At 43.4% G+C, this 25,329-nt stretch overlaps 1 protein-coding gene across 1 annotated transcript in view; it reads left to right on the top strand.

Moving 5' to 3' along the window:
* Window positions 1-23,863, top strand: part of syne1a (spectrin repeat containing, nuclear envelope 1a) — a 223,310-nt gene extending 199,447 nt beyond the window's left edge. Inside the window, exons 131-147 of the mRNA XM_071413100.1 lie at window positions 4,195-4,357; window positions 4,680-4,867; window positions 5,683-5,833; window positions 6,404-6,586; window positions 8,177-8,314; window positions 8,812-9,003; window positions 9,151-9,472; window positions 14,304-14,372; window positions 15,197-15,342; window positions 15,465-15,591; window positions 15,696-15,907; window positions 18,136-18,342; window positions 18,525-18,653; window positions 18,803-19,069; window positions 19,294-19,386; window positions 20,357-20,415; window positions 22,103-23,863. Coding sequence (XP_071269201.1) covers window positions 4,195-4,357; window positions 4,680-4,867; window positions 5,683-5,833; window positions 6,404-6,586; window positions 8,177-8,314; window positions 8,812-9,003; window positions 9,151-9,472; window positions 14,304-14,372; window positions 15,197-15,342; window positions 15,465-15,591; window positions 15,696-15,907; window positions 18,136-18,342; window positions 18,525-18,653; window positions 18,803-19,069; window positions 19,294-19,386; window positions 20,357-20,415; window positions 22,103-22,370 — 2,914 coding nt within the window. The 3' untranslated portion in view covers window positions 22,371-23,863. The remainder of the gene's footprint in view (window positions 1-4,194; window positions 4,358-4,679; window positions 4,868-5,682; window positions 5,834-6,403; window positions 6,587-8,176; window positions 8,315-8,811; window positions 9,004-9,150; window positions 9,473-14,303; window positions 14,373-15,196; window positions 15,343-15,464; window positions 15,592-15,695; window positions 15,908-18,135; window positions 18,343-18,524; window positions 18,654-18,802; window positions 19,070-19,293; window positions 19,387-20,356; window positions 20,416-22,102) is intronic.
* The last annotated feature ends 1,466 nt before the right edge of the window (window positions 23,864-25,329 follow it).

Raw genomic sequence — 25,329 nt, 5'->3', positions numbered from 1 at the left:
AGGTACACTTCAACTGTGAGAGACGGAATCTAAAACAAAAATCCAGAAAATCACATTGTATGATTTTTAAGTAATTCCTTTGCATTTTATTGCATGACATAAGTATTTGATACATCAGAAAAGCAGAACTTAATATTTGGTACAGAAACCTTTGTTTGCAATTACAGAGATCATACGTTTCCTGTAGTTCTTGACCAGGTTTGCACACACTGCAGCAGGGATTTTGGCCCACTCCTCCATACAGACCTTCTCCAGATCCTTCAGGTTTCGGGGCTGTCGCTGGGCAATACGGAATTTCAGCTCCCTCCAAAGATTTTCTATTGGATTCAGGTCTGGAGACTGGCTAGACCACTCCAGGACCTTGAGATGCTTCTTACGGAGCCACTCCTTAGTTGCCCTGGCTGTGTGTTTCGGGTCGTTGTCATGCTGGAAGACCCAGCCACGACCCATCTTCAATGCTCTTACTGAGGGAAGGAGGTTGTTGGCCAAGATCTCGCGATACATGGCCCCATCCATCCTCCCCTCAATACGGTGCAGTCGTCCTGTACCCTTTGCAGAAAAGCAGCCCCAAAGAATGATGTTTCCACCTCCATGCTTCACGTTTGGGATGGGTTCTTGGGGTTGTACTCATCCTTCTTCTTCCTCCAAACACAGCGAGTGGAGTTTAGACCAAAAAGTTATATTTTTGTCTCATCAGACCACATGACCTTCTCCCATTCCTCCTCTGGATCATCCAGATGGTCATTGGCAAACTTCAGACGGGCCTGGACATGCGCTGGCTTGAGCAGGGGGACCTTGCGTGCGCTGCAGGATTTTAATCCATGACGGCGTAGTGTGTTACTAATGGTTTTCTTTGAGACTGTGGTCCCAGCTCTCTTCAGGTCATTGACCAGGTCCTGCCGTGTAGTTCTGGGCTGATCCCTCACCTTCCTCATGATCATTGATGCCCCACGAGGTGATATCTTGCATGGAGCCCCAGACCGAGGGTGATTGACCGTCATCTTGAACTTCTTCCATTTTCTAATAATTGCGCCAACAGTTGTTGCCTTCTCACCAAGCTGCTTGCCTATTGTCCTGTAGCCCATCCCAGCCTTGTGCAGGTCTACAATTTTATCCCTGATGTCCTTACACAGCTCTCTGGTCTTGGCCATTGTGGAGAGGTTGGAGTCTGTTTGATTGAGCGTGTGGACAGGTGTCTTTTATACAGGTAACGAGTTCAAACATGTGCAGTTAATACAGGTAATGAGTGGAGAACAGGAGGGCTTCTTAAAGAAAAACTAACAGGTCTGTGAGAGCCAGAATTCTTACTGGTTGGTAGGTGTTCAAATACTTATGTCATGCAATAAAATGCAAATTAATTACTTAAAAATCATACAATGTGATTTTCTGGATTTTTGTTTTAGATTCCATCTCTCACAGTTGAAGTGTACCTATGATAAAAATTACAGACCTCTACATGCTTTGTAAGTAGGAAAACCTGCAAAATCGGCAGTGTATCAAATACTTGTTCTCCCCACTGTATATGTTAATTCGGAAAGAATTCAGACCCCTCCATATTTTGTTACGTTACAGCCTTATTCTAAAATTGATTAAATTGTTTTTTCCCCTCATCCATCGACATACAATACCCATAATGACAAAGCAAAAACAGGTTTTTAGAAATTTTAGCAAATGTATAAAAAATAAATAACTGAAATATCACATTTACATAAGTATTCAGACCCTTTACTCAGTACTTTGTTGAAGCACCTTATGCAGCGTTTACAGCCTCAAGTCTTGGGTATGACGCTACAAGCTTGGCACACCTGTATTTGGGGAGTTTCTCCCATTCTTCTCTGCAGATCCTCTCAAGCTCTGTCAGGTTGGAGAGGGAGGGTCGCTGCACAGCTATTTTCAGGTCTCTCCAGAGATGTTTGATTGGGTTCAAGTTGGGGCTCTGGCTGGGCCACTAAAGGGCATTCAGAGACTTGTTCCGAAGCTACTCCTCCGTTGTCTTGGCTGTGTGCTTAGTGTCATTGTTCTGTTGGAAGGTGAACCTTCACCCCAGCCTGAGGTCCTGAGTGCTCTGGAGCAGGTTTTCATCAAGGATCTCTCTGTACTTTGCTCCGTTCATCTTTCCCTCGATCCTGACTAGTCTCCCAGTCCCTGCTGCTGAAAAACATCCGCTCAGCATGATGCTGCCACCGCCATGCTTCACCATAAGGATGGTGCCTGGTTTCCTCCAGACGTGACGCTTGGCATCCAAGCCAAAGAGTTCCATCTTGGTTTCATCAGACCAGAGAATCTTGTTTCTCATGGTCTGAGATTCCTTTTGGTGCCTTTTGGTAAACTCCAAGTGGGCTGTCATGTGCCTTTTACTGAGGAGTGGCTTCCATCTGGCCACTCTACCATAAAGGCCTGATTGGTGGAGTGTTGCAGAGATGGTTGTCCTTCTGGAAGGTTCTCCCATCGCCACAGAGGAACTCTGGAGCTCTGTCAGTGGGACCATTGGGTTCTTGGTCACCTCCCTCACCAAGGCCCTTCTCGCCCGATTGCTCAGTTTGGCCGGGCAGCCAGCTCTACGAAGAGTCTTGGTGGTTCCAAACTTCTTCTATCTAAGAATGATGTAGGCCACTGTGTTCTTGGGGACCTTCAATGCTGCAGACATTTTTTGGTACACTTCCCCAGATCTGTGCCTCGACACAATCCTGTCTCGGAGCTTTACGGACAATTCCTTTTACCTCATGGCTTGGTTTTTGCTCTGACATGCACTGTAAACGGTGGGACCTTATATAGACAGGTGTGTGCCTTTCCAAATAATGGCCAATCAATTGAATTTACCAAAGGTGGACTCCAATCAAGTTGTAGAAACATCTTAAGGATTATCAATGGAAACAGGATGCAACTGAGCTCAATTTCAAGTCTCATAGCAGAGTCTGAATACTTATCTAAATAAGGTATTTCTGTTTAAAAATATATATCCATTTGCAAAAATGTCAAAAAAACTGTTTTTCGCTTTGTCATTACGGGTATTGTGTGTAGATTGATGAGGATTTTTTTTTATTTTAGCAATTTTAAACAAGGCTGTAACGTAACAAAATGTGGAAAAAGGGAATGGGTCTGAATACTTTCCGAATGCACTGTATGTACTGTGTTCTACTGTATTCTAGTCAATGCCGCTCTGACATTGCTCTTCATAATATTTATGTATTTCTTAATTCCTTTCTTTTACTTTTAGATTTGTGTGTACAAGCATTTTGCTACACCCACAATACATCTGCTAAATATGTGTAACCGACAAATCAAATTTGATTTGATTGATGCGAGTACCCTGGCATGATGACATTCTGATGAGGCAGTCCATTTATAGATCAGAGTACTCATGGGCTATACACAGCTGAGGTAATAATGCCATATCGTCTGCCCCTATAGACCGGTCTGTGATACAGCCTCCTGTACAGTCACAGTCACAGTGGTATAGGGTGTCTAAAGTAACACAGGCCTGCTAAAATTGTCCAACGGGTAACAACTTATTTACTTTAATTAGTGGATCCAGTACAGAATGGCTCCTGCCTGCATTCAATACTAGTATTTCTGGTGTGACAGGGAGGGACGATGTGAGAGAGCTGCATAACTTTGAAGGGTGTAGTAGTGTGAATGTGAATACTTGACTCTGCTCCTTTGGCAGTTTATAATGGGCTTATTTAAAATCAGAGGACATTCTTTCCATTTCTCACAATCTCCATAAACGTTTTACATATTTAGATTGTAATGCATCACACATCCAAAATGGATCCCAGACAGATGTTATGTGCGGTTACAATAGGAGTTTAATATTCACAAAAATCTGTCTTGTAAACAAATCCCTAAACCCTTCTGACCTCAGGATATCATCTTCCCCTCCTGCAGCCCTCTCGGTTGCAGACATGTTGGTTATGGTTTGTTGTGGTACTGGGCCCCCCCTCTCTACCTCTCATTCCTACTGGAGGACTAGTGATAATGAGGGAGCTGAGTGATATTGTGTTGTTACGGTTGCTTCTTGGTTGTTGAGTTGTTGTTGTGGTTTTTTAGTGGTTATGGTCGATATCTTCAGTGATTGTATGACTACATACAGTAGGTAAAGTTTCTCTCTGAGAATGAAGTAGTAGAATGAATTTGTGGTAGTATTTCGTTTGTTTGTATGGAGGGTGTAACATGACTGAATCTCTCTCTCAGGGTGAAGAAGTTGAGGGAGACGCTGGTTGCGGTGCAGCAGCTGGATAAGAACATGTGCAGTCTGCGCTCCTGGCTCGCCCACATCGAGACAGAGCTGACCAGACCTCTCGTCTACGACACCTGTGACGCGCAGGAGATACAGAGGAAACTCAACCAGCAGCAGGTAGGAGGAACACACACTCGCTCTGTTTGTCTGGGAAAGAGACAGACAGGCAGGCAAGGCTAGCTACATGATCAGATCATGTGGGTTGATTTATTTCCTAAAGTACGTGGTAAACATCTGAACAACTGGTGATGATGGAACAGGGTAGAAAGTCATCGCCCAAGTGATGTCTTTATGGTATTTCAAGACAGTGTTTTTTTCTCACCCACTGTTTCTGTTCCTGTCCTCACCCCTCCAATTCTACCCACTCTTCATCCCTTGACCTTTCGCCACCCATCCTCATCTTTCTTCTCTCTCTTCCTTCCCCTTTCCCCACCTCCAGGACATTCAGCGGGACATAGAGAAGCACAGTACAGGCGTGGCGTCTGTGTTGAACCTGTGTGAGGTGTTGCTACATGACTGTGACGCCTGTTCTACGGAGACAGAGTGTGACTCCATCCAGCAGGCCACCAGGGGCCTGGACCGACGCTGGAGGAACATCTGTGCCATGTCCATGGAAAGGAGGCTCAAGTGGGTCCTATACACATACAGTACAGTACACATACACACACGCACATGCCTGCACACACACACACACACACACACACACACACACACACACACACACACACACACACACACACACACACACACACACACACACACACACACACACACACACACACACACACACACACACACACACGCACACACACACACACACACACACTGTTCGTATGATATGTGTAGGAAATCTATTTTCTCCTCTTGCAAACCTCCAGTGTGTCAGAATCTTCTGTAATTTTGGTAATTAACAGGTTATCTATTGCAATCTATGGTAACTTTGGTAGTTTATACTTGAATACATTATTTGAAATGCTTTCGTAAATAGTAGTCATTTTTTATATATGTGTCCATATCTAGGAAATAGGCCATATGGTTAAAGAGAAAATTGCCTATTGACATAGTAAAATATATAAAAGAGTAAAAAATATAGCCCTCATATTAAACACCAATGGTATTCACTAAGTTGATCTTTTATTTTAAGGATAATGTTTTACAACTTTGTCATTCTATATTTTATTTTAAAATAATCTCTATTAGATTTGTTAAGTATATTTTACATGTGATAAGGCCACATAGAGGGCCAGAGATAATTACAGATACCTGTGATCATCTGAAGTACCCAAAAAGGCACTAGATGTAATATGATAAAATTACATATATTCCTTGAAAGTTACCAAAATTCTGGTAGTTTACTGGTAAACTTCAAACGTTTCCAGGAGTATACCCTCCCCTTGCAACCCTAAGTGTATTTCATACGTCACTCTCTCGTCTTCTTGTAGGATTGAGGAGACGTGGAGGCTGTGGCAGAAGTTTCTGGATGACTTCTCTCGGTTTGAGGAGTGGCTGAAGACCTCAGAGAGGACGGCTGCTCTTCCCAACTCCTCTGGAGTTCTATACACCATCGCAAAGGAGGAGCTCAAGAAGTTTGAGGTACAGGTTAGAGAGCGGTTGAAGTTTGAGGTACAGGTTAGAGAGCGGTTGAAGTTTGAGGTACAGGTTAGAGAGCGGTTGAAGTTTGAGGTACAGGTTAGAGAGCGGTTGAAGTTTGAGGTACAGGTTGGAGAGCGGTTGTGGGCAGAGAAAAAGGGAGGAAAGGAGGGGAAGAGTTTAAATAGTTGTAAAGACAGGGTAGGAAGAGAGACCGAGAGATGAAGTAAGAATGAGAGAGCGTGTGTGTACAGTGCAAAGTGAAGGGGGGGGGGGGGGGGGGCATATGGGGTAAAGTGAGAGAGTGCAGAGTAAGAGAAGGGGGATATCAGATTACTGGAATCTGTTTTTGCTGGCCATCACATTCTTCCTACAGTAGCTGACCAGGGCCAATGGGGTCATGTGTCAGGGTCATCCCAGGATACCACAGGCTTACTTGAAACCGTTGTTGGGTCAAAATAATCAACCAATTACACATACTGAGACCACCAACCTTACATTTACTTTGTATTTTATTTTGTATGTGTACAGTATTTGTATAAAATCTTCATTCTGATCGTGTGTGTGTCCTAGGCCTTCCAGAGGCAGGTCCAGGAGTTTCTGACCCAGCTGGAGCTGATCAATAAGCAGTACCGCCGACTGGCCAGAGAGAACCGCACAGACTCCTCCTGCCGCCTCCGAGAAATGGTGCATGATGGGAACCGGCGCTGGGACAACCTGCAGAAGAGGGTTGCCTCCATCCTGCGCAGGCTCAAGGTAAATGTAAATGTATGCTGGGATATGTTATGATGTCATAACATATGTTATGAAACATGGTGATGATATAGCAGAGCCTGGTCAGGTCAAGATTTATCACATAATTTTGTTGTGAAGATAAAAGAGTAGAAACTCAAAAAATACTTAGTTTCACTCTGATCACTGTTTTAATCTAGTTATTAAACAGCCCTACAACACTGTTTTAATCTAGTTATTAAACAGACCTATAACACTGTTTTAATCTAGTTATTAAACAGACCTATAACACTGTTTTAATGTAGTTATTAAACAGACCTATAACACTGTTTTAATCTAGTTATTAAACAGACCTATAACACTGTTTTAATCTAGTTATTAAACAGCCCTACAACACTGTTTTAATCTAGTTATTAAACAGACCTATAACACTGTTTTAATCTAGTTATTAAACAGCCCTACAACACTGTTTTAATCTAGTTATTAAACAGACCTATAACACTGTTTTAATCTAGTTATTAAACAGCCCTACAACACTGTTTTAATCTAGTTATTAAACAGACCTATAACACTGTTTTAATCTAGTTATTAAACAGACCTATAACACTGTTTTAATCTAGTTATTAAACAGACCTATAACACTGTTTTAATCTAGTTATTAAACAGACCTATAACACTGTTTTAATGTAGTTATTAAACAGACCTATAACACTGTTTTAATCTAGTTATTAAACAGACCTATAACACTGTTTTAATCTAGTTATTAAACAGCACTACAACACTGTTTTAATCTAGTTATTAAACAGCCCTACAACACTGTTTTAATCTAGTTATTAAACAGACCTATAACACTGTTTTAATGTAGTTATTAAACAGCCCTACAACACTGTTTTAATCTAGTTATTAAACAGACCTATAACACTGTTTTAATCTAGTTATTAAACAGACCTATAACACTGTTTTAATCTAGTTATTAAACAGCCCTACAACACTGTTTTAATCTAGTTATTAAACAGACCTATAACACTGTTTTAATCTAGTTATTAAACAGCCCTACAACACTGTTTTAATCTAGTTATTAAACAGCCTTACAACACTGTTTTAATCTAGTTATTAAACAGCACTACAACACTGTTTTAATCTAGTTATTAAACAGCCCTACAACACTGTTTTAATCTAGTTATTAAACAGACCTATAACACTGTTTTAATCTAGTTATTAAACAGCCCTACAACACTGTTTTAGTTTAGTTATTAAACAGACCTATAACACTGTTTTAATCTAGTTATTAAACAGCCCTACAACACTGTTTTAATCTAGTTATTAAACAGACCTATAACACTGTTTTAATCTAGTTATTAAACAGACCTACAACACTGTTTTAGTTTAGTTATTAAACAGACCTACAACACTGTTTTAATCTAGTTATTAAACAGCACTACAACACTGTTTTAATCTAGTTATTAAACAGACCTATAACACTGTTTTAATCTAGTTATTAAACAGCCCTACAACACTGTTTTAGTTTAGTTATTAAACAGCCCTACAACACCGTTTTAGTCTAGTTATTAAACAGCCCTATAACACTGTTTCCCTCTCTGTGTGTTCTCTCAGCACTTTATTGGTCAGAGGGAGGAGTTTGAGACAGCTAGAGACAGCATCCTGGTGTGGCTCACTGAGATGGACCTGCAGCTCACCAACATAGAACACTTCTCAGAGTGTGATGTCCAGGCCAAGATCAAACAGCTAAGGGTAAGAACCAGTGGAGGCTGCAGAGGGGAGGACGGATCATAATAATGGTAGGAACGGAGCAAATGGAATGGCATCAAACACATGGAAACCATGTATTTGAGACCATTCCACTGATTCCACTCCAGTCATTACCACGAGCCCGTCCTCCCCAATTAAGGTGCCACCAACCTCCTGTGATAAGAACAGTGTGTCCCGAGTGTGCGTGCATGCATATGTGCGTGCATTCAAGTACGTGTGTGTGAATTTGAATGCTATATTTTCAACGTTTTTTGAGTTTGAATGAACTCTCTATGACGGCTTGGCAATTTAACTATCTGACTTGGTATCATCCTGTGCTGTATGTAACTAGTATCCTCCCATGACGGATTTAACTGGCATAACAAATAGAGATAAAAAGCATGTCCCCTAACATTACTTGATCGAAGTGCCCCACCTTGAAAACACATACTGAAACGTCTAACCCCTGACCTTTGCCCTCTGTGTGTGTGTGTGTTCAGGCGTTCCAGCAGGAGATCTCTCTGAACACAGGGCAGATTGAGCTGGTGTTCAGGCAGGGGGAGGCCCTGATAGAGAAGAGTGAGCCTCTGGATGGTGCTGTTCTAGAGGAGGAACTGGAGGAGCTACAGAGGTACTGGCAGGAGGTGTTTGGACGTGTAGACAGATACTACAAGAAGCTGACACGCCTGCCTGTGAGTAATGTCTTCTACTTACAGAACACACACATACACTACAAGAAGATATGGGCCATTTGCCAATATGATATAACTATCAAAACCTCGTACACACACCTAGCACGCGCATACAAACACACTCACTCCACCTCTCCTTCCCTTCAGCTTGCCGATGATGAACTAGACTGTTCTGACCGAGATCTGGACATGGACGAGTCGGCTGATCTCTCTGACCTGCAGTGGGGTGACTCCTCTCTCCCCTGCCCCTCCAGTCGCCCCACCTCGGGCTCTGTCCTCCCCCCACAGGCGGACCGCTCGGGCCGGGACACCCCAGCCAGCATGGACTCTATCCCACTGGAGTGGGACCACGACTACGACCTGAGCCGGGGGCTGGAGAGTGCTGGAGGGCGGGGTCTGGGGTCAGACAGGGGCAGAGGACAGGAGCAGGAGGAGGAGTACCTCAGGTCGGCTGCCGCTGTGTTGTCAGGTTAGTATAATACTACTACAGACTGCCGCTGTGTTGTCAGGTTAGTATAATACTACTACAGACTGCCGCTGTGTTGTCAGGTTAGTATAATACTACTACAGACTGCCGCTGTGTTGTCAGGTTAGTATAATACTACTACAGACTGCCGCTGTGTTGTCAGGTTAGTATAATACTACTACAGACTGCCGCTGTGTTGTCAGGTTAGTATAATACTACTACAGACTGCCGCTGTGTTGTCAGGTTAGTATAATACTACTACAGACTGCCGCTGTGTTGTCAGGTTAGTATAATATTACTACAGACTGCCGCTGTGTTGTCAGTTTAGTATAATACTACTACAGACTGCCGCTGTGTTGTCAGATTAGTATAATACTACTACAGACTGCCGCTGTGTTGTCAGGTTAGTATAATACTTCTACAGACTGCCGCTGTGTTGTCAGGTTAGTATAATACTTCTACAGACTGCCGCTGTGTTGTCAGGTTAGTATAATACTACTACAGACTGCCGCTGTGTTGTCAGGTTAGTATAATACTACTACAGACTGCCGCTGTGTTGTCAGGTTAGTATAATACTACTACAGACTGCCGCTGTGTTGTCACGTTAGTATAATACTACTACAGAGTGCCGCTGTGTTGTCACGTTAGTATAATACTACTACAGACTGCCGCTGTGTTGTCAGGTTAGTATAATACTACTACAGACTGCCGCTGTGTTGTCACGTTAGTATAATACTACTACAGACTGCCGCTGTGTTGTCACGTTAGTATAATACTACTACAGACTGCCGCTGTGTTGTCAGGTTAGTATAATACAACTACAGACTGCTGCTGTGTTGTCAGGTTAGTATAATACTACTACAGACTGCCGCTGTGTGGTCACGTTAGTATAATACTACTACAGACTGCCGCTGTGTTGTCAGGTTAGTATAATACAACTACAGACTGCCGCTGTGTTGTCACGTTAGTATAATACAACTACAGACTGCCGCTGTGTTGTCACGTTAGTATAATACTACTACAGACTGCCGCTGTGTTGTCAGGTTAGTATAATACTACTACAGACTGCCGCTATGTTGTCAGGTTAGTATAATACTACTACAGACTGCCGCTGTGTTGTCAGGTTAGTATAATACTACTACACACTGCCGCTGTGTTGTCAGTTTAGTATAATACTACTACAGACTGCCGCTGTGTTGTCAGTTTAGTATAATACTACTACAGACTGCCGCTGTGTTGTCACGTTAGTATAATACTACTACAGACTGCCGCTGTGTTGTCACGTTAGTATAATACTACTACAGACTGCCGCTATGTTGTCAGGTTAGTATAATACAACTACAGACTGCCACTGTGTTGTCAGGTTAGTATAATACTACTACAGACTGCCGCTGTGTTGTCACGTTAGTATAATACTACTACAGACTGCCGCTATGTTGTCAGGTTAGTATAATACAACTACAGACTGCCGCTGTGTTGTCAGGTTAGTATAATACTACTACAAACTGCCGCTGTGTTGTCACGTTAGTATAATACTACTACAGACTGCCGCTGTGTTGTCACGTTAGTATAATACTACTACAGACTGCCGCTGTGTTGTCACGTTAGTATAATACTACTACAGACTGCCGCTGTGTTGTCAGGTTAGTATAATACTACTACAGACTGCCGCTGTGTTGTCAGGTTAGTATAATACAACTACAGACTGCCGCTGTGTTGTCACGTTAGTATAATACTACTACAGACTGCCGCTGTGTTGTCAGGTTAGTATAATACTACTACAGACTGCCGCTGTGTTGTCAGGTTAGTATAATACTACTACAGACTGCCGCTATGTTGTCAGGTTAGTATAATACTACTACAGACTGCCGCTGTGTTGTCAGGTTAGTATAATACTACTACAGACTGCTGCTGTGTTGTCAGGTTAGTATAATACAACTACAGACTGCCGCTGTGTTGTCACGTTAGTATAATACTACTACAGACTGCCGCTGTGTTGTCAGGTTAGTATAATACTACTACAGACTGCTGCTGTGTTGTCAGGTTAGTATAATACAACTACAGACTGCCGCTGTGTTGTCACGTTAGTATAATACTACTACAGACTGCTGCTGTGTTGTCAGGTTAGTATAATACAACTACAGACTGCCGCTGTGTTGTCACGTTAGTATAATACTACTACAGACTGCCGCTGTGTTGTCAGGTTAGTATAATACAACTACAGACTGCCGCTGTGTTGTCACGTTAGTATAATACAACTACAGACTGCCGCTGTGTTGTCACGTTAGTATAATACTACTACAGACTGCTGCTGTGTTGTCACGTTAGTATAATACAACTACAGACTGCCGCTGTGTTGTCACGTTAGTATAATACTACTACAGACTGCTGCTGTGTTGTCAGGTTAGTATAATACAACTACAGACTGCCGCTGTGTTGTCACGTTAGTATAATACAACTACAGACTGCCGCTATGTTGTCAGGTTAGTATAATACTACTACAGACTGCTGCTGTGTTGTCAGGTTAGTATAATACAACTACAGACTGCCGCTGTGTTGTCACGTTAGTATAATACTACTACAGACTGCCGCTGTGTTGTCAGGTTAGTATAATACTACTACAGACTGCCGCTGTGTTGTCACGTTAGTATAATACTACTACAGACTGCCGCTGTGTTGTCACGTTAGTATAATACTACTACAGACTGCCGCTGTGTTGTCAGGTTAGTATAATACTACTACAGACTGCCGCTGTGTTGTCAGGTTAGTATAATACAACTACAGACTGCCGCTGTGTTGTCACGTTAGTATAATACTACTACAGACTGCCGCTGTGTTGTCAGGTTAGTATAATACTACTACAGACTGCCGCTGTGTTGTCAGGTTAGTATAATACTACTACAGACTGCCGCTATGTTGTCAGGTTAGTATAATACTACTACAGACTGCCGCTGTGTTGTCAGGTTAGTATAATACTACTACAGACTGCTGCTGTGTTGTCAGGTTAGTATAATACAACTACAGACTGCCGCTGTGTTGTCACGTTAGTATAATACTACTACAGACTGCCGCTGTGTTGTCAGGTTAGTATAATACTACTACAGACTGCTGCTGTGTTGTCAGGTTAGTATAATACAACTACAGACTGCCGCTGTGTTGTCACGTTAGTATAATACTACTACAGACTGCTGCTGTGTTGTCAGGTTAGTATAATACAACTACAGACTGCCGCTGTGTTGTCACGTTAGTATAATACTACTACAGACTGCCGCTGTGTTGTCAGGTTAGTATAATACAACTACAGACTGCCGCTGTGTTGTCACGTTAGTATAATACAACTACAGACTGCCGCTGTGTTGTCACGTTAGTATAATACTACTACAGACTGCCGCTGTGTTGTCAGGTTAGTATAATACTACTACAGACTGCTGCTGTGTTGTCAGGTTAGTATAATACAACTACAGACTGCCGCTGTGTTGTCACGTTAGTATAATACTACTACAGACTGCCGCTGTGTTGTCAGGTTAGTATAATACTACTACAGACTGCCGCTGTGTTGTCAGGTTAGTATAATACTACTACAGACTGCCGCTATGTTGTCAGGTTAGTATAATACTACTACAGACTGCCGCTGTGTTGTCAGGTTAGTATAATACTACTACAGACTGCTGCTGTGTTGTCAGGTTAGTATAATACAACTACAGACTGCCGCTGTGTTGTCACGTTAGTATAATACTACTACAGACTGCCGCTGTGTTGTCAGGTTAGTATAATACTACTACAGACTGCTGCTGTGTTGTCAGGTTAGTATAATACAACTACAGACTGCCGCTGTGTTGTCACGTTAGTATAATACTACTACAGACTGCTGCTGTGTTGTCAGGTTAGTATAATACAACTACAGACTGCCGCTGTGTTGTCACGTTAGTATAATACTACTACAGACTGCCGCTGTGTTGTCAGGTTAGTATAATACAACTACAGACTGCCGCTGTGTTGTCACGTTAGTATAATACAACTACAGACTGCCGCTGTGTTGTCACGTTAGTATAATACTACTACAGACTGCTGCTGTGTTGTCAGGTTAGTATAATACAACTACAGACTGCCGCTGTGTTGTCACGTTAGTATAATACAACTACAGACTGCCGCTATGTTGTCAGGTTAGTATAATACTACTACAGACTGCTGCTGTGTTGTCAGGTTAGTATAATACAACTACAGACTGCCGCTGTGTTGTCACGTTAGTATAATACAACTACAGACTGCCGCTATGTTGTCAGGTTAGTATAATACTACTACAGACTGCTGCTGTGTTGTCAGGTTAGTATAATACTACTACAGACTGCCGCTGTGTTGTCACGTTAGTATAATACTACTACAGACTGCCGCTATGTTGTCAGGTTAGTATAATACTACTACAGACTGCTGCTGTGTTGTCAGGTTAGTATAATACTACTACAGACTGCTGCTGTGTTGTCAGGTTAGTATAATACTACTACAGACTGCTGCTGGAGATGGACAGATCAATACTTTATTGATAAGTGTTTTATGGATGTCCAAGGGGAATTCACTGTTATACAAACAACAAAAATAATAACAATGATATACTGCAAGAAGTTCTCCCATCAAAGTGATCGTTTACTTAGGATATTTGTAGCATTTAAAAAGCCCATGCATCTACACCAGCATTAAATAGATTACCAGTACTCAAACATGTGAAATTAAGAGTAATAGGATGAAAAAAAAGCATACAATTAAACCTATACACACTACATACTTGTCCAATGTCCCTTGTTCTAATTGTGAGGACTGTGCATATCTCTCTTTGCAGATGTAGTTATACCAGAAAGCCCAGAGGCCTATATAAAACTGACAGAGAGCACACTGAGATCCTCCTCTGGTAGGCAACTAGCCACACTAGCATGCTAACGTGCTTAAGCACAAATGCCATATCATTTACCATAGCATGCTAACGTGCTTAAGCACAAATGCCATATCATTTACCATAGCATGCTAACGTGCTTAAGCACAAATACCATATCATTTACCATAGCATGCTACTAAAGTATGATGAGCAAACAAGGCATATGTGTAATTTATCATCGCATGTCAATAACATATCACAAAACTAAATATACTAACATGCCCGTTCAACTGCGGTAAATTAACATAGTATGCATCATTCACCATTGTTGAATGCACCATCATCATTCAAGAATGTATACACCATATAGGAATGTATACACCGTATAAGAATGTATACACCGTATAAGAATGTATATACCGTATAAGAATGTATACACCGTATAAGAATGTATACACCGTATAAGAATGTATACACCGTATAGGAATGTATACACCGTATAAGAATGTATACACCGTATAAGAATGTATACACCATATAAGAATGTATACAGCGTATAAGAATGTATACACAATAGCATGCTAAAGCACTTTTCCATTCACCTTTGTTGGTATCACATCACGCAACTGATCATATAAACCACCTACTTTTCCTTCTTTGTTTGCAGTTTTTCAACAAAGGAATTGCACTGACTAACATTTAACATTGCTTGTTTTTTCCATTATGAGCATGTTCTCCAGGTGGACCAGTCTGCCAGTATCCACCACTACTGTTTGTCAAAATGAAATTGTAGACTGGCCAAAAACAAACCCCCAGAGAATTATCTCTCCTAATTGGCTGACCCCCTCCTGACCCCACAGGTGAGCCAGGTCAGCTGGAGGTCCACCTGAGACTGTTGGACCAGGCTGTGGACTCTGGCCGCTACTCTGTCCAGCAGGGAGAGGCGGCTGCCTGCAGTGGCCAGGCCAGCACCAGCCCTGAGCTGGACTCAACTTACATGGGCTATGTGAGGGCTTTCTCTCGTAGAAAATCTCCTAGTAATAGTATGGCTAAAACTGTCAGAAATATACAGAAAAACCCAAATGTCATGTCGTAGCATGATAAGACTATGTTCCCTGTCTGTTGTAGATGCGTCTGATGGGAGAGTGTCGGGGCAGTATAGATGCAGTGAAGAGGGCTGGAGGACAGCTGACTGAGGAGGATGATGACATGCCAGGACTCACCAACCCCACCAGCACAGACAGCCAGAGTACAGGTTGGTGATACACACACAAACACACATACACACACTCTCTCTCGCTTATTATAATCAATAATGAGGGATGAGTCAACTGAAACTGTGTTACTTCTCTCCCCAAGGTGTGATTGAGCGCTGGGAGCTGAACCAGGCTCAGTCTCTGAGGGACAAACACAGACAGAAGCAGAACCTGCAGCAGTGTCACCAGCTGATCTCAGACCTGCAGACCATGAGGGCATGGCTGTGCGAGGCAGAGGCAGAGCTGGGACAGCTACGGGTGCTAGACCTCAGCACAGACATACACACCATCCAACAGAGGATCGGGAAGCTCAAGGTGTGTGTGCGTGTGCATGTGTGTGTGCATCTTATGTATACCATTTGCATCTATGTGCCACATGATACCCATGGACTCTATGATTTCCCATGCCCATGTGCAGTGTAATCACGAGCCTGCTGGTCTAGTGCCCAGGCAGAGACCTATATAGTACAAACACATCGCCCCAGCTGCTGTAGTCTGTTACACATTAGACCAGCTGCTGCAGTCTGTAACACATCAGACCAGCTGCTGTATTCTGTTACACATCACACAGCCCAGCTGCTGCAGTCTGTAACACATCAGACCAGCTGCTGTAGTCTGTAACACACAGCCCAGCTGCTGAAGTCTGTAACACATCAGACCAGCTGCTGTAGTCTGTTACACATCAGACAGCCCAGCTGCTGTAGTCTGTTACACATCACACAGCCCAGCTGCTGTAGTCTGTTACACATCACACAGCCCAGCTGCTGTAGTCTGTAACACATCAGACCAGCTGCTGTAGTCTGTAACACATCAGACCAGCTGCTGTAGTCTGTAACACATCAGACCAGCTGCTGTAGACTGTAAAACATGACACAGACCAGCTGCTGTAGTCTGTAACACATCAGAAAGGCCAGCTGCTGTAGTCTGTAACAAATCAGAAAGGCCAGCTGCTGTAGTCTGTTACACATCAGACAGCCCAGCTGCTGTAGTCTGTAAAACATGACACAGACCAGCTGCTGTAGTCTGTAACACATCAGACCAGCTGCTGTAGTCTGTTACACATCAGACCAGCTGCTGTAGTCTGTAAAACATAACACAGACCAGCTGCTGTAGTCTGTAACACATCAGACCAGCTGCTGTAGTCTGTAACACATCACACAGCCCAGCTGATATAGTCTGTAACACATCACACAGACCAGCTGCTGTACTCTGTAACACATCACACAGCCCAGCTGCTGTAGTCTGTAACACATCAGACAGCCCAGCTGCTGTAGTCTGTAACACATCACACAGGCCAGCTGATGTAGTCTGTAACACATCAGACAGCCCAGCTGCTGTAGTCTGTAACACATCACACAGGCCAGCTGATGTAGTCTGTAACACATCACACAGACCAGCTGCTGTAGTCTGTAACACATCACACAGCCCAGCTGCTGTTGTCTGTAACACATCACACAGCACAGCTGATGTAGTCTGTAACACATCACACAGGCCAGCTGATGTAGTCTGTAACACATCCCACAGCCCAGCTGCTGTAGTCTGTAACACATCCCACAGCCCAGCTGATGTAGTCTGTAACACATCACACAGCCCAGCTGATGTAGTCTGTAACACATCACACAGCCCAGCTGATGTAGTCTGTAACACATCACACAGGCCAGCTGCTGTAGTCTGTAACACATCACACAGCCCAGCTGATGTAGTCTGTAACACATCACACAGGCCAGCTGCTGTAGTCTGTAACACATCACACAGCCCAGCTGCTGTAGTCTGTAACACATCACACAGCCCAGCTGCTGCTGTCTGTAACACATCACACAGCCCAGCTGATGTAGTCTGTAACACATCACACAGCCCAGCTGCTGTAGTCTGTAACACATCACACAGCCCAGCTGATGTAGTCTGTAACACATCACACAGACCAGCTGCTGTAGTCTGTAACACATCACACAGCCCAGCTACTGTAGTCTGTAACACATCACACAGCCCAGCTGCTGTTGTCTGTAACACATCACACAGCCCAGCTGCTGTAGTCTGTAACACATCACACAGCCCAGCTGCTGTTGTCTGTAACACATCACACAGCCCAGCTGCTGTTGTCTGTAACACATCACACAGCCCAGCTGCTGTTGTCTGTAACACATCACACAGCCCAGCTGCTGTAATCTGCAGCACATCAGACAGGGATGTCAACAGACTATAAATAGCCAGGCCGATCTGAACCCTGGTGGGGTTCACTAACCTACACCTAGCTTACTGACACCTACTGTTAGTGCTCCTGTACTAGCTCTGCTCTGTCATCACCAAGCCTATTTATAACTACTGTAAACCAGTACTGGGTCAGTCTACCTACAGTACTTCCCCCCCTTTATTCTTTATTATATTTATTATACATTATACTGATAGTGTTACACATAGTGTATATACACGTGGTAAACATTCCCATACGGTCCAACACGTAACATAACAATAACACAAATACTTACAAACAAACAGCCAAACAAACACACACAGTCACTCATTTATCCTCTCCACTCTTCCAGGAGCTGCAGAAGGCCATGGACGGCCACAAGTCCCAGGTCCTGTCAATCAACCTGAGCAGCGCTGACTTCCTCCAATCAGATCCCGACTCAGAGGAGGCGTGGGAGCTGAGGGACGGGCTGAAGGAGATGAACTCACGCTGGGATTGGCTGGGCTCATCGCTGGAGGACTGGAGGGCAGAGCTACAGAGGGCCCTGATGCAGTGTCAGGTACAACAAACACTTACATGTAAACGTACACAGTCATACACACACACATAAAAGGAATCTGTGTTATTCTGTCTGTTAATCATCTGTCATTTCACCCCCCGTCTCTCTCTCTCTCTCTCCCTCTCTCTCTCTCTCTCTCTCTCTCTCTCTCTCTCTCTCTCTCTCTCTCTCTCTCTCTCTAGGAGTTCCATGAGCTGAGCCATGGTCTGCTGTTGTGGTTGGAGAACATTGACCGTAGAAGGAACGAGGTTGTCCCCATCCCCCCCAGGCTCGACCGTGAAACACTACGGACTCACCACAGAACACTCACGGTACTTTCCACTCCAATACACACAAACTGTGAGCAACACTCCAAATCTGTTTTTCCTCTCAAAAGACCATATCCTAAAGGGTTGTAGCCTAGCCCAAACCAATTATATTAACCACTACCCCTCTCACCTCCTCCCCCATTCACCTCCAGCAAATCAAGCGTGAGCTGCTGGACTCCCAGCAGAAGGCTTCCTCCCTCCAAGAGCTCTCAGCCCAGCTGCTTGTCCACACCCAGGCCACGTCCCAAATCCAACCCCAGGCTTCAGAGAAGGACCAGAACCAGGCCCAGGGAAGTGAGCATCTGGAGGCCCAGGAGAAGGTGCATGTGATCGGGAACAGGCTGCGGCTGCTCCTCCGGGAGGTCAGCACTGACCTGGAGGGCCTGGAGAGGAGACTGGAAACCATGGACACACAACAGGTCAGAGGAAAATACACATAAGACCTACAGCCGTATTACATACATTTATAGTGTGGGCTTTTTAGTGCAACGATTATGACAATCACTCTCCAGGTAACTAGTTAGTAGCAGTGAATGAAATAGTGAAATGCACCCTGTGTGTCCGGATGAGCATCAAGAGAGAAATAAAGACTAGTCTTCAGACTGACTGTCTGTCCTTGTCCACATTATTGACCCTTTTGTAGGACTCGCTGCCTTTGTCTGCTGTGGACAAATCTGACATCTCTGGATCCACCAGCCCCGTCTCAGAGGGGACCTCGACGAGCCGCCGGCGATCGGTAATGTCTCCCTTTGTACCTATCTAGGATCTATCACTTGATAGAGTCCTTTACCGGGGGCTGTTATGTGTAGAGAAAGTCATTAGTGTGGGGTATACTGGTTAGAGAAATAGCGATTCACCCTGACCGATTTATAGAGTGATCTCCCAAATGTTATTCTTAACCCAAAATGTCACCCCCTTTCCCTCTCCCAATGCATGCTGACCCACAGGACAACTCTCTATCCCAGCTTTTACCTCGCAGCCACCCACCAGTCCTTTCTGTTTTCATTCAGTTAATTAAGGCAATTCATTGACGTTGCGTTTTACCCTTTGTTTGTAGATTGCTTTATTGCTGCCCTGCTAATATGACGCTACACCACTAAGGAATATGTTGCCCCACAAGCTGTTGTTCTTTGAGATGGTTTTTGCTACCTTCACCATGTAGATCTGCGTAGCCAAAAATGCACAGGAAACACTGGCTTTTCACTAACTGATGCTTTTTAGAGGAGAATTGTAGTGTTCGCAGGTAGCGTAATTGCAACTAATTATAAACGTCAATGCTTCTAGTCATTACAGGCCACTGTAACACCACTATACCATCATCATCATTTATTAATAAAATCCTGAAGCATTACTAATCATTGGCAACAAATAAACATGTCAAATGAACAGGATAACAACATTTCATGTATTTTCTAGCCACCTATAGATGCTAATATACAGTATGTTTGATGAACATATCTGTAAATGAATTGTTGTAATTGTAATTGTTAAACAATCCAATGTGAAAAGCCAGGTTTCTTGATACACCTGTCACCATCATGGATGTTGTTGCTGCTCTTTAGTTGTTGGTGTTCTATTGATGTTACTGCTCTTTCTGTTATTTGTTGGTTGTTTTTTTCCTCTCATCTGAAGCTTGGTGTTTATTTGCTCCGGACTGAACCATTCTTTCTTTCTTTTACCCCCGTCCTGCTCATTGCGTGGTACAGCCCCGGGGCAAAAGTAGTCATACCCACCCAGGACCCCCCGAGAGCGGCCCACATCACAGGTACCTCTCTCCTGGACTCTAGAACCATGGGAGGATGATGGAACCATGGCTGCATACTTTGTACCTGTACAAATTATTAACCCAATCAGTCAATCAATCAAATCAATTATACTCTATATGGTTAGGAAACCGAACCTAAACCAGTTCCTTGGGGCAGAAGCTGTGATAGGTCCTCTGATAGGTCCTCTTCTGCCTCTCTTATCTGTTGAGAAATGATGCATCCTCTTTACCCCTCCAAACTTCCCCAACGTTGGCCCATATGAGTTCCATGATCTTCCTTCCTTCTAGAAGCGACGTAACCAAGCCAGCTGTTAAAAGTCGTGAATCACCTAGTTCAGGGGATTCCTTTCTTCCTTTATTGAATGAAAGTGGAACGTTTTCTGTTCTTTCATTGCTCTCTGCTGCTGTGCTCGGCTGTCTGAACGATGCTGCCAAGCGCTTGTCTGTCATCTTTTTACTGCTCACCTACCTGGCACCACTAATCCCTGTAGTTATTTCTCACCCACTAGATGGCATTATCTGAATATACAGTATCTGTTTCGCCCCCCTCTTCTTTGCTGACTCACTTTGCCTTCTCATTTTTTCTTAGTCACTTTCCCTCCCTCTATTCCTCTCTTTCTCTTAATAGAAAACTAGCTATCTCCTGTAATGAACTGTCTGAATCTCTGCCTCCTTCCTTTCTCTCTATCTCTATTTTCCCTTCATCCCCCTCTCATCCCCGTACTAATAACCCACCCACCTCTGTCCTGCTCTCTTTGTTATTTTGATTCTTCACTCCGTGCTTTCTATTAAATGGATCCTAATAATGACATGTAGGCCGGGTTGAAGCCTGGCCCTAAATTAGCTCAGGGATGAGTGGTCGAGAAAAGGTAATGAGGCTCTGTTGGGGCTGATGGGCTCCATTGTATGAACAGGCCCAGGCTCTGCTAGCTCCCTCTTACTCACTAATTGGCTACGGAAATTGAAATCTAGTAGACGAGGTTGCCATGGAGATCAGGGGGTTCTTTGCGGCCCCAAACTGTGGATCTCCTGAGGTAGGGCTGCTGAGGTAAAACACACACATGCGCACATCACAATGTTCTCGCCATTAATTTCAACCATTAATGAGAGATAGAGACATGTGTGGAAGGCTAGGGTGTGGAGGGCCTTCAGACAGACAGACTGCTAACAGCTTCCTCCCCCAGGCCACCAGGCAGCCCTGTGAGGATGAGGCCAGGTGGAGGAACGCAGCGTTCCTCTCTCCTCTTGGCTCCCTCTCTGGGAATCTCTGGAGGGGTCTCTGGTACAGCGGTCTCTGCTCGGAATGAGACGTGGCATTGAACTCTCACACAGTCGGCTGTACGGCCAGGGTTTCTCACTCAGTGAGAAAAACAACTGAGACAGCTAGGAGGGATTTTACTTCATGTTCCATGTGCATAGGAGAGATTATGTGTGTAGAAATTGCTGCTTTGGTTTGTGCATGAGTGTGTGTAACCGTTTTTCTGTAGTGTTTGAGTAACCTTGTGTGTGTGTGTGATTGGTATGCTTACTCTGGTATGTTGTTTGTTACGATATTAACCCTTTTCACAGTATCTTACCTCTATACAGTTTTACTAATGTGTGTGTGTATATGTGTGTTCCTGTGTCTATAACCATACTCTCTGCTATTTCTGGTGTGTCTAATGCCGTTCTCTCTCTCCCTGACCAGCTCTCAGAGCGGCGCTGGCTGCGCTTCCTCCCGTTCTGACTTCCCCCTGGTCCCCTCTTCCTCGTCCTCGTGCCCCCCAAGGGGCCAGTCCTTTATCCTGAGGGTCCTGAGGGCAGCTCTGCCCCTCCAGCTCCTCCTCCTGCTCCTGATTGGCTTAGCCTGCCTGGTGCCCATGACAGAGGAGGACTACAGCTGTCACCATGCCAACAACTTTGCCCGCTCCTTCCACCCCATGCTGCGCTACACCAACGGACCCCCACCCATATGAGGGTCATCACTTCCTGGTTCCAGAAATACTTTCTCATCTGAATGAATGTCCCCTACTGCTGTACACCGGTGGACTCATGCCCATAGAAAAGGACCTCCTGGATTATATTAACACTTCCCCTCCCTGCAGGACTCTCTTCCTCTGCTACACAGAGATGACATTCACTCATTTTAGACTCTCTAACACCTAACAAACCAACCGACTAACAAAAGCATCCCAAGGCTACATGGCCTAAACAGCCTCTATATGAAACATGTTGTTCAACACCCATCTACAAAATGAATGGACCTATACCTTGTGGATCCCCTTATATCCAAAACAAATCTCTACTATTAGTTTTGTATTCTTTATAGTAATCTGTATAATTTTTTACAGTTTCAGAGGAAACGTCTTGAGTCTGAAGATGAAAAAAACACAGCACTACTTATATGTTGGGAGCCAAAGTGGACTGTGCTGTGTGTCAGTGCTGCTGCTATTTATTTGTTAACTCAATCAGCATTCGGTAGATGTTAGAATCAATTAGGCTAGGGGGCTTCCGGTGAAGTTTGAATAGCAAACATTCCCATTAGTCCTAGAGATCCTATAGAGCTAAAAGCTGAACCTAGAGCACTGACATGGGAGAAAACTACAGGAACATGACTGACCTGCAAACACATTTTTTTATTTATTTTATTTCACCTTTATTTAACCAGGTAGGCTAGTTGAGAACAAGTTCTCATTTGCAACTGCGACCTGGCCAAGATAAAGCATAGCAGTGTGAACAGACAACACAGAGTTACACATGGAGTAAACAATAAACAAGTCAATAACATGGTAGAAAAAAAGAGAATCTATATGAGAATAAGAGAATCTATGTTGAAATACCTAATTGGTTATAGTTATAGTTAGTTTAGGGTTAAGGTTAGAAGTTTGGTTAAGATTAGGGTTAACTTTAGGATTAGAGTTATGGGTTGGTATGCCAGTCACGTCCGTTTAGTGGAACCCCACTGACATGAGCGCTATTGAATGAAGGTACTGCACTGAAGCCGTCCACAAGATGGCCGACGTCTTCCTCCTCGGGCCAAGACAAGTATTTAACGTCGATATTATTTCAGTGTTTTAAAGCAAAACAATCGATGCAACAAGAAGAAACCAGTAAACTCACTTGTAAGATTCAGGTGATTTGTATAGTGATGTTTGAAATGCCTTTGAATATGGCAGTTATTTTTATCTTTTATTAGCATGCACTTGAAATCCCTTGCTTTAAAAAAAAGCCAAACAATCACTGGTAGTGTTAAGTAGATGGATGTTATATAGTGTGCTTTGTAATAATAACGATGATGATGATGATCCTAACTGGATGGAGACATCTAAATCACTGGGCTGTTCAAAAATGAAACTGTAAAAACAATGAAAAATGAAATGGTTATTTATGTATGTACAGTTTGCTAATGCTGAGCTAATGAATAATACTCTCTCTTTGCATAATAAAATACAGTACATATTAAATATTACTTTTTGTATTCCTTTGAGTTTGCATTACTGAATAACACAAATGCCAGACAGTAACTTAAATATAATAGATGCATAAAATATTTACAGTATTTATTATTCTTTGTAAAATAATCACAAATGGGTTTATCCTAAATGTCTTTATTCAGAGCAATGCATGGTACATGACAGTCAGTTGAAAGGTGGGCTGTGCATGAACGTAAATCACATTTACTGTACGTGTGGTGTGTGTAGACTACTGTAGAGCAGACTGATTCATCAGCAGTGGCGCTCATAAGGTAGAACAAATGAATGAGCAATGCGTTTGATCATCTCCAGATGTCTCTATCTTACACACACATTATACAATTAGATTCAATTAACATCAATCTGTTCAAGTAAGCATAGAAATATCCACATAACAGTGACAGAAAAGGCTAAATTACTTGAGGCCAATATTTTACTTCTGTTTTTAATCATATACAATGTCGATAAAATATATGTTGTCAGTCAACTGAAATGCTGTGAAGTGTTCTGCACAATATAGATTATGAACATACAGTGGGGAGAACAAGTATTTGATACACTGCCAATTTTGCAGGTTTTCCTACTTACAAAGCATGTAGAGGTCTGTAATTTTTTATCATAGGTACACTTCAACTGTGAGAGACGGAATCTAAAACAAAAATCCAGAAAATCACATTGTATGATTTTTAAGTAATTAATTTGCATTTTATTGCATGACATTAGTATTTGATCACCTATCAACCAGTAAGAATTCCGGCTCTCACAGACCTGTTAGTTTTTCTTTAAGAAGCCCTCCTGTTCTCCACTCATTACCTGTATTAACTGCACCTGTTTGAACTCGTTACCTGTATAAAAGACACCTGTCCACACACTCAATCAAACAGACTCCAACCTCTCCACAATGGCCAAGACCAGAGAGCTGTGTAAGGACATCAGGGATAAAATTGTAGACCTGCACAAGGCTGGGATGGGCTACAGGACAATAGGCAAGCAGCTTGGTGAGAAGGCAACAACTGTTGGTGCAATTATTAGAAAATGGAAGAAGTTCAAGATGACGGTCAATCACCCTCGGTCTGGGGCTCCATGCAAGATCTCACCTCGTGGGGCATCAATGATCATGAGGAAGGTGAGGGATCAGCCCAGAACTACACGGCAGGACCTGGTCAATGACCTGAACAGAGCTGGGACCACAGTCTCAAAGAAAACCATTAGTAACACACTACGCCGTCATGGATTAAAATCCTGCAGTGCACGCAAGGTCCCCCTGCTCAAGCCAGCGCATGTCCAGGCCCGTCTGAAGTTTGCCAATGACCATCTGGATGATCCAGAGGAGGAATGGGAGAAGGTCATGTGGTCTGATGAGACAAAAATAGAGCTTTTTGGTCTAAACTCCACTCGCCGTGTTTGGAGGAAGAAGAAGGATGAGTAGAACCCCAAGAACACCATCCCAACCGTGAAGCAT

This window comes from Salvelinus alpinus, chromosome 8, assembly GCF_045679555.1.
Source record: "Salvelinus alpinus chromosome 8, SLU_Salpinus.1, whole genome shotgun sequence".
In the NCBI taxonomy this organism is placed as follows: Eukaryota; Metazoa; Chordata; class Actinopteri; order Salmoniformes; family Salmonidae; genus Salvelinus; species Salvelinus alpinus.
The sequence above is the reverse complement of the archived record's forward strand: the minus strand, read 5'-3'. Positions and strand labels throughout refer to the sequence as shown.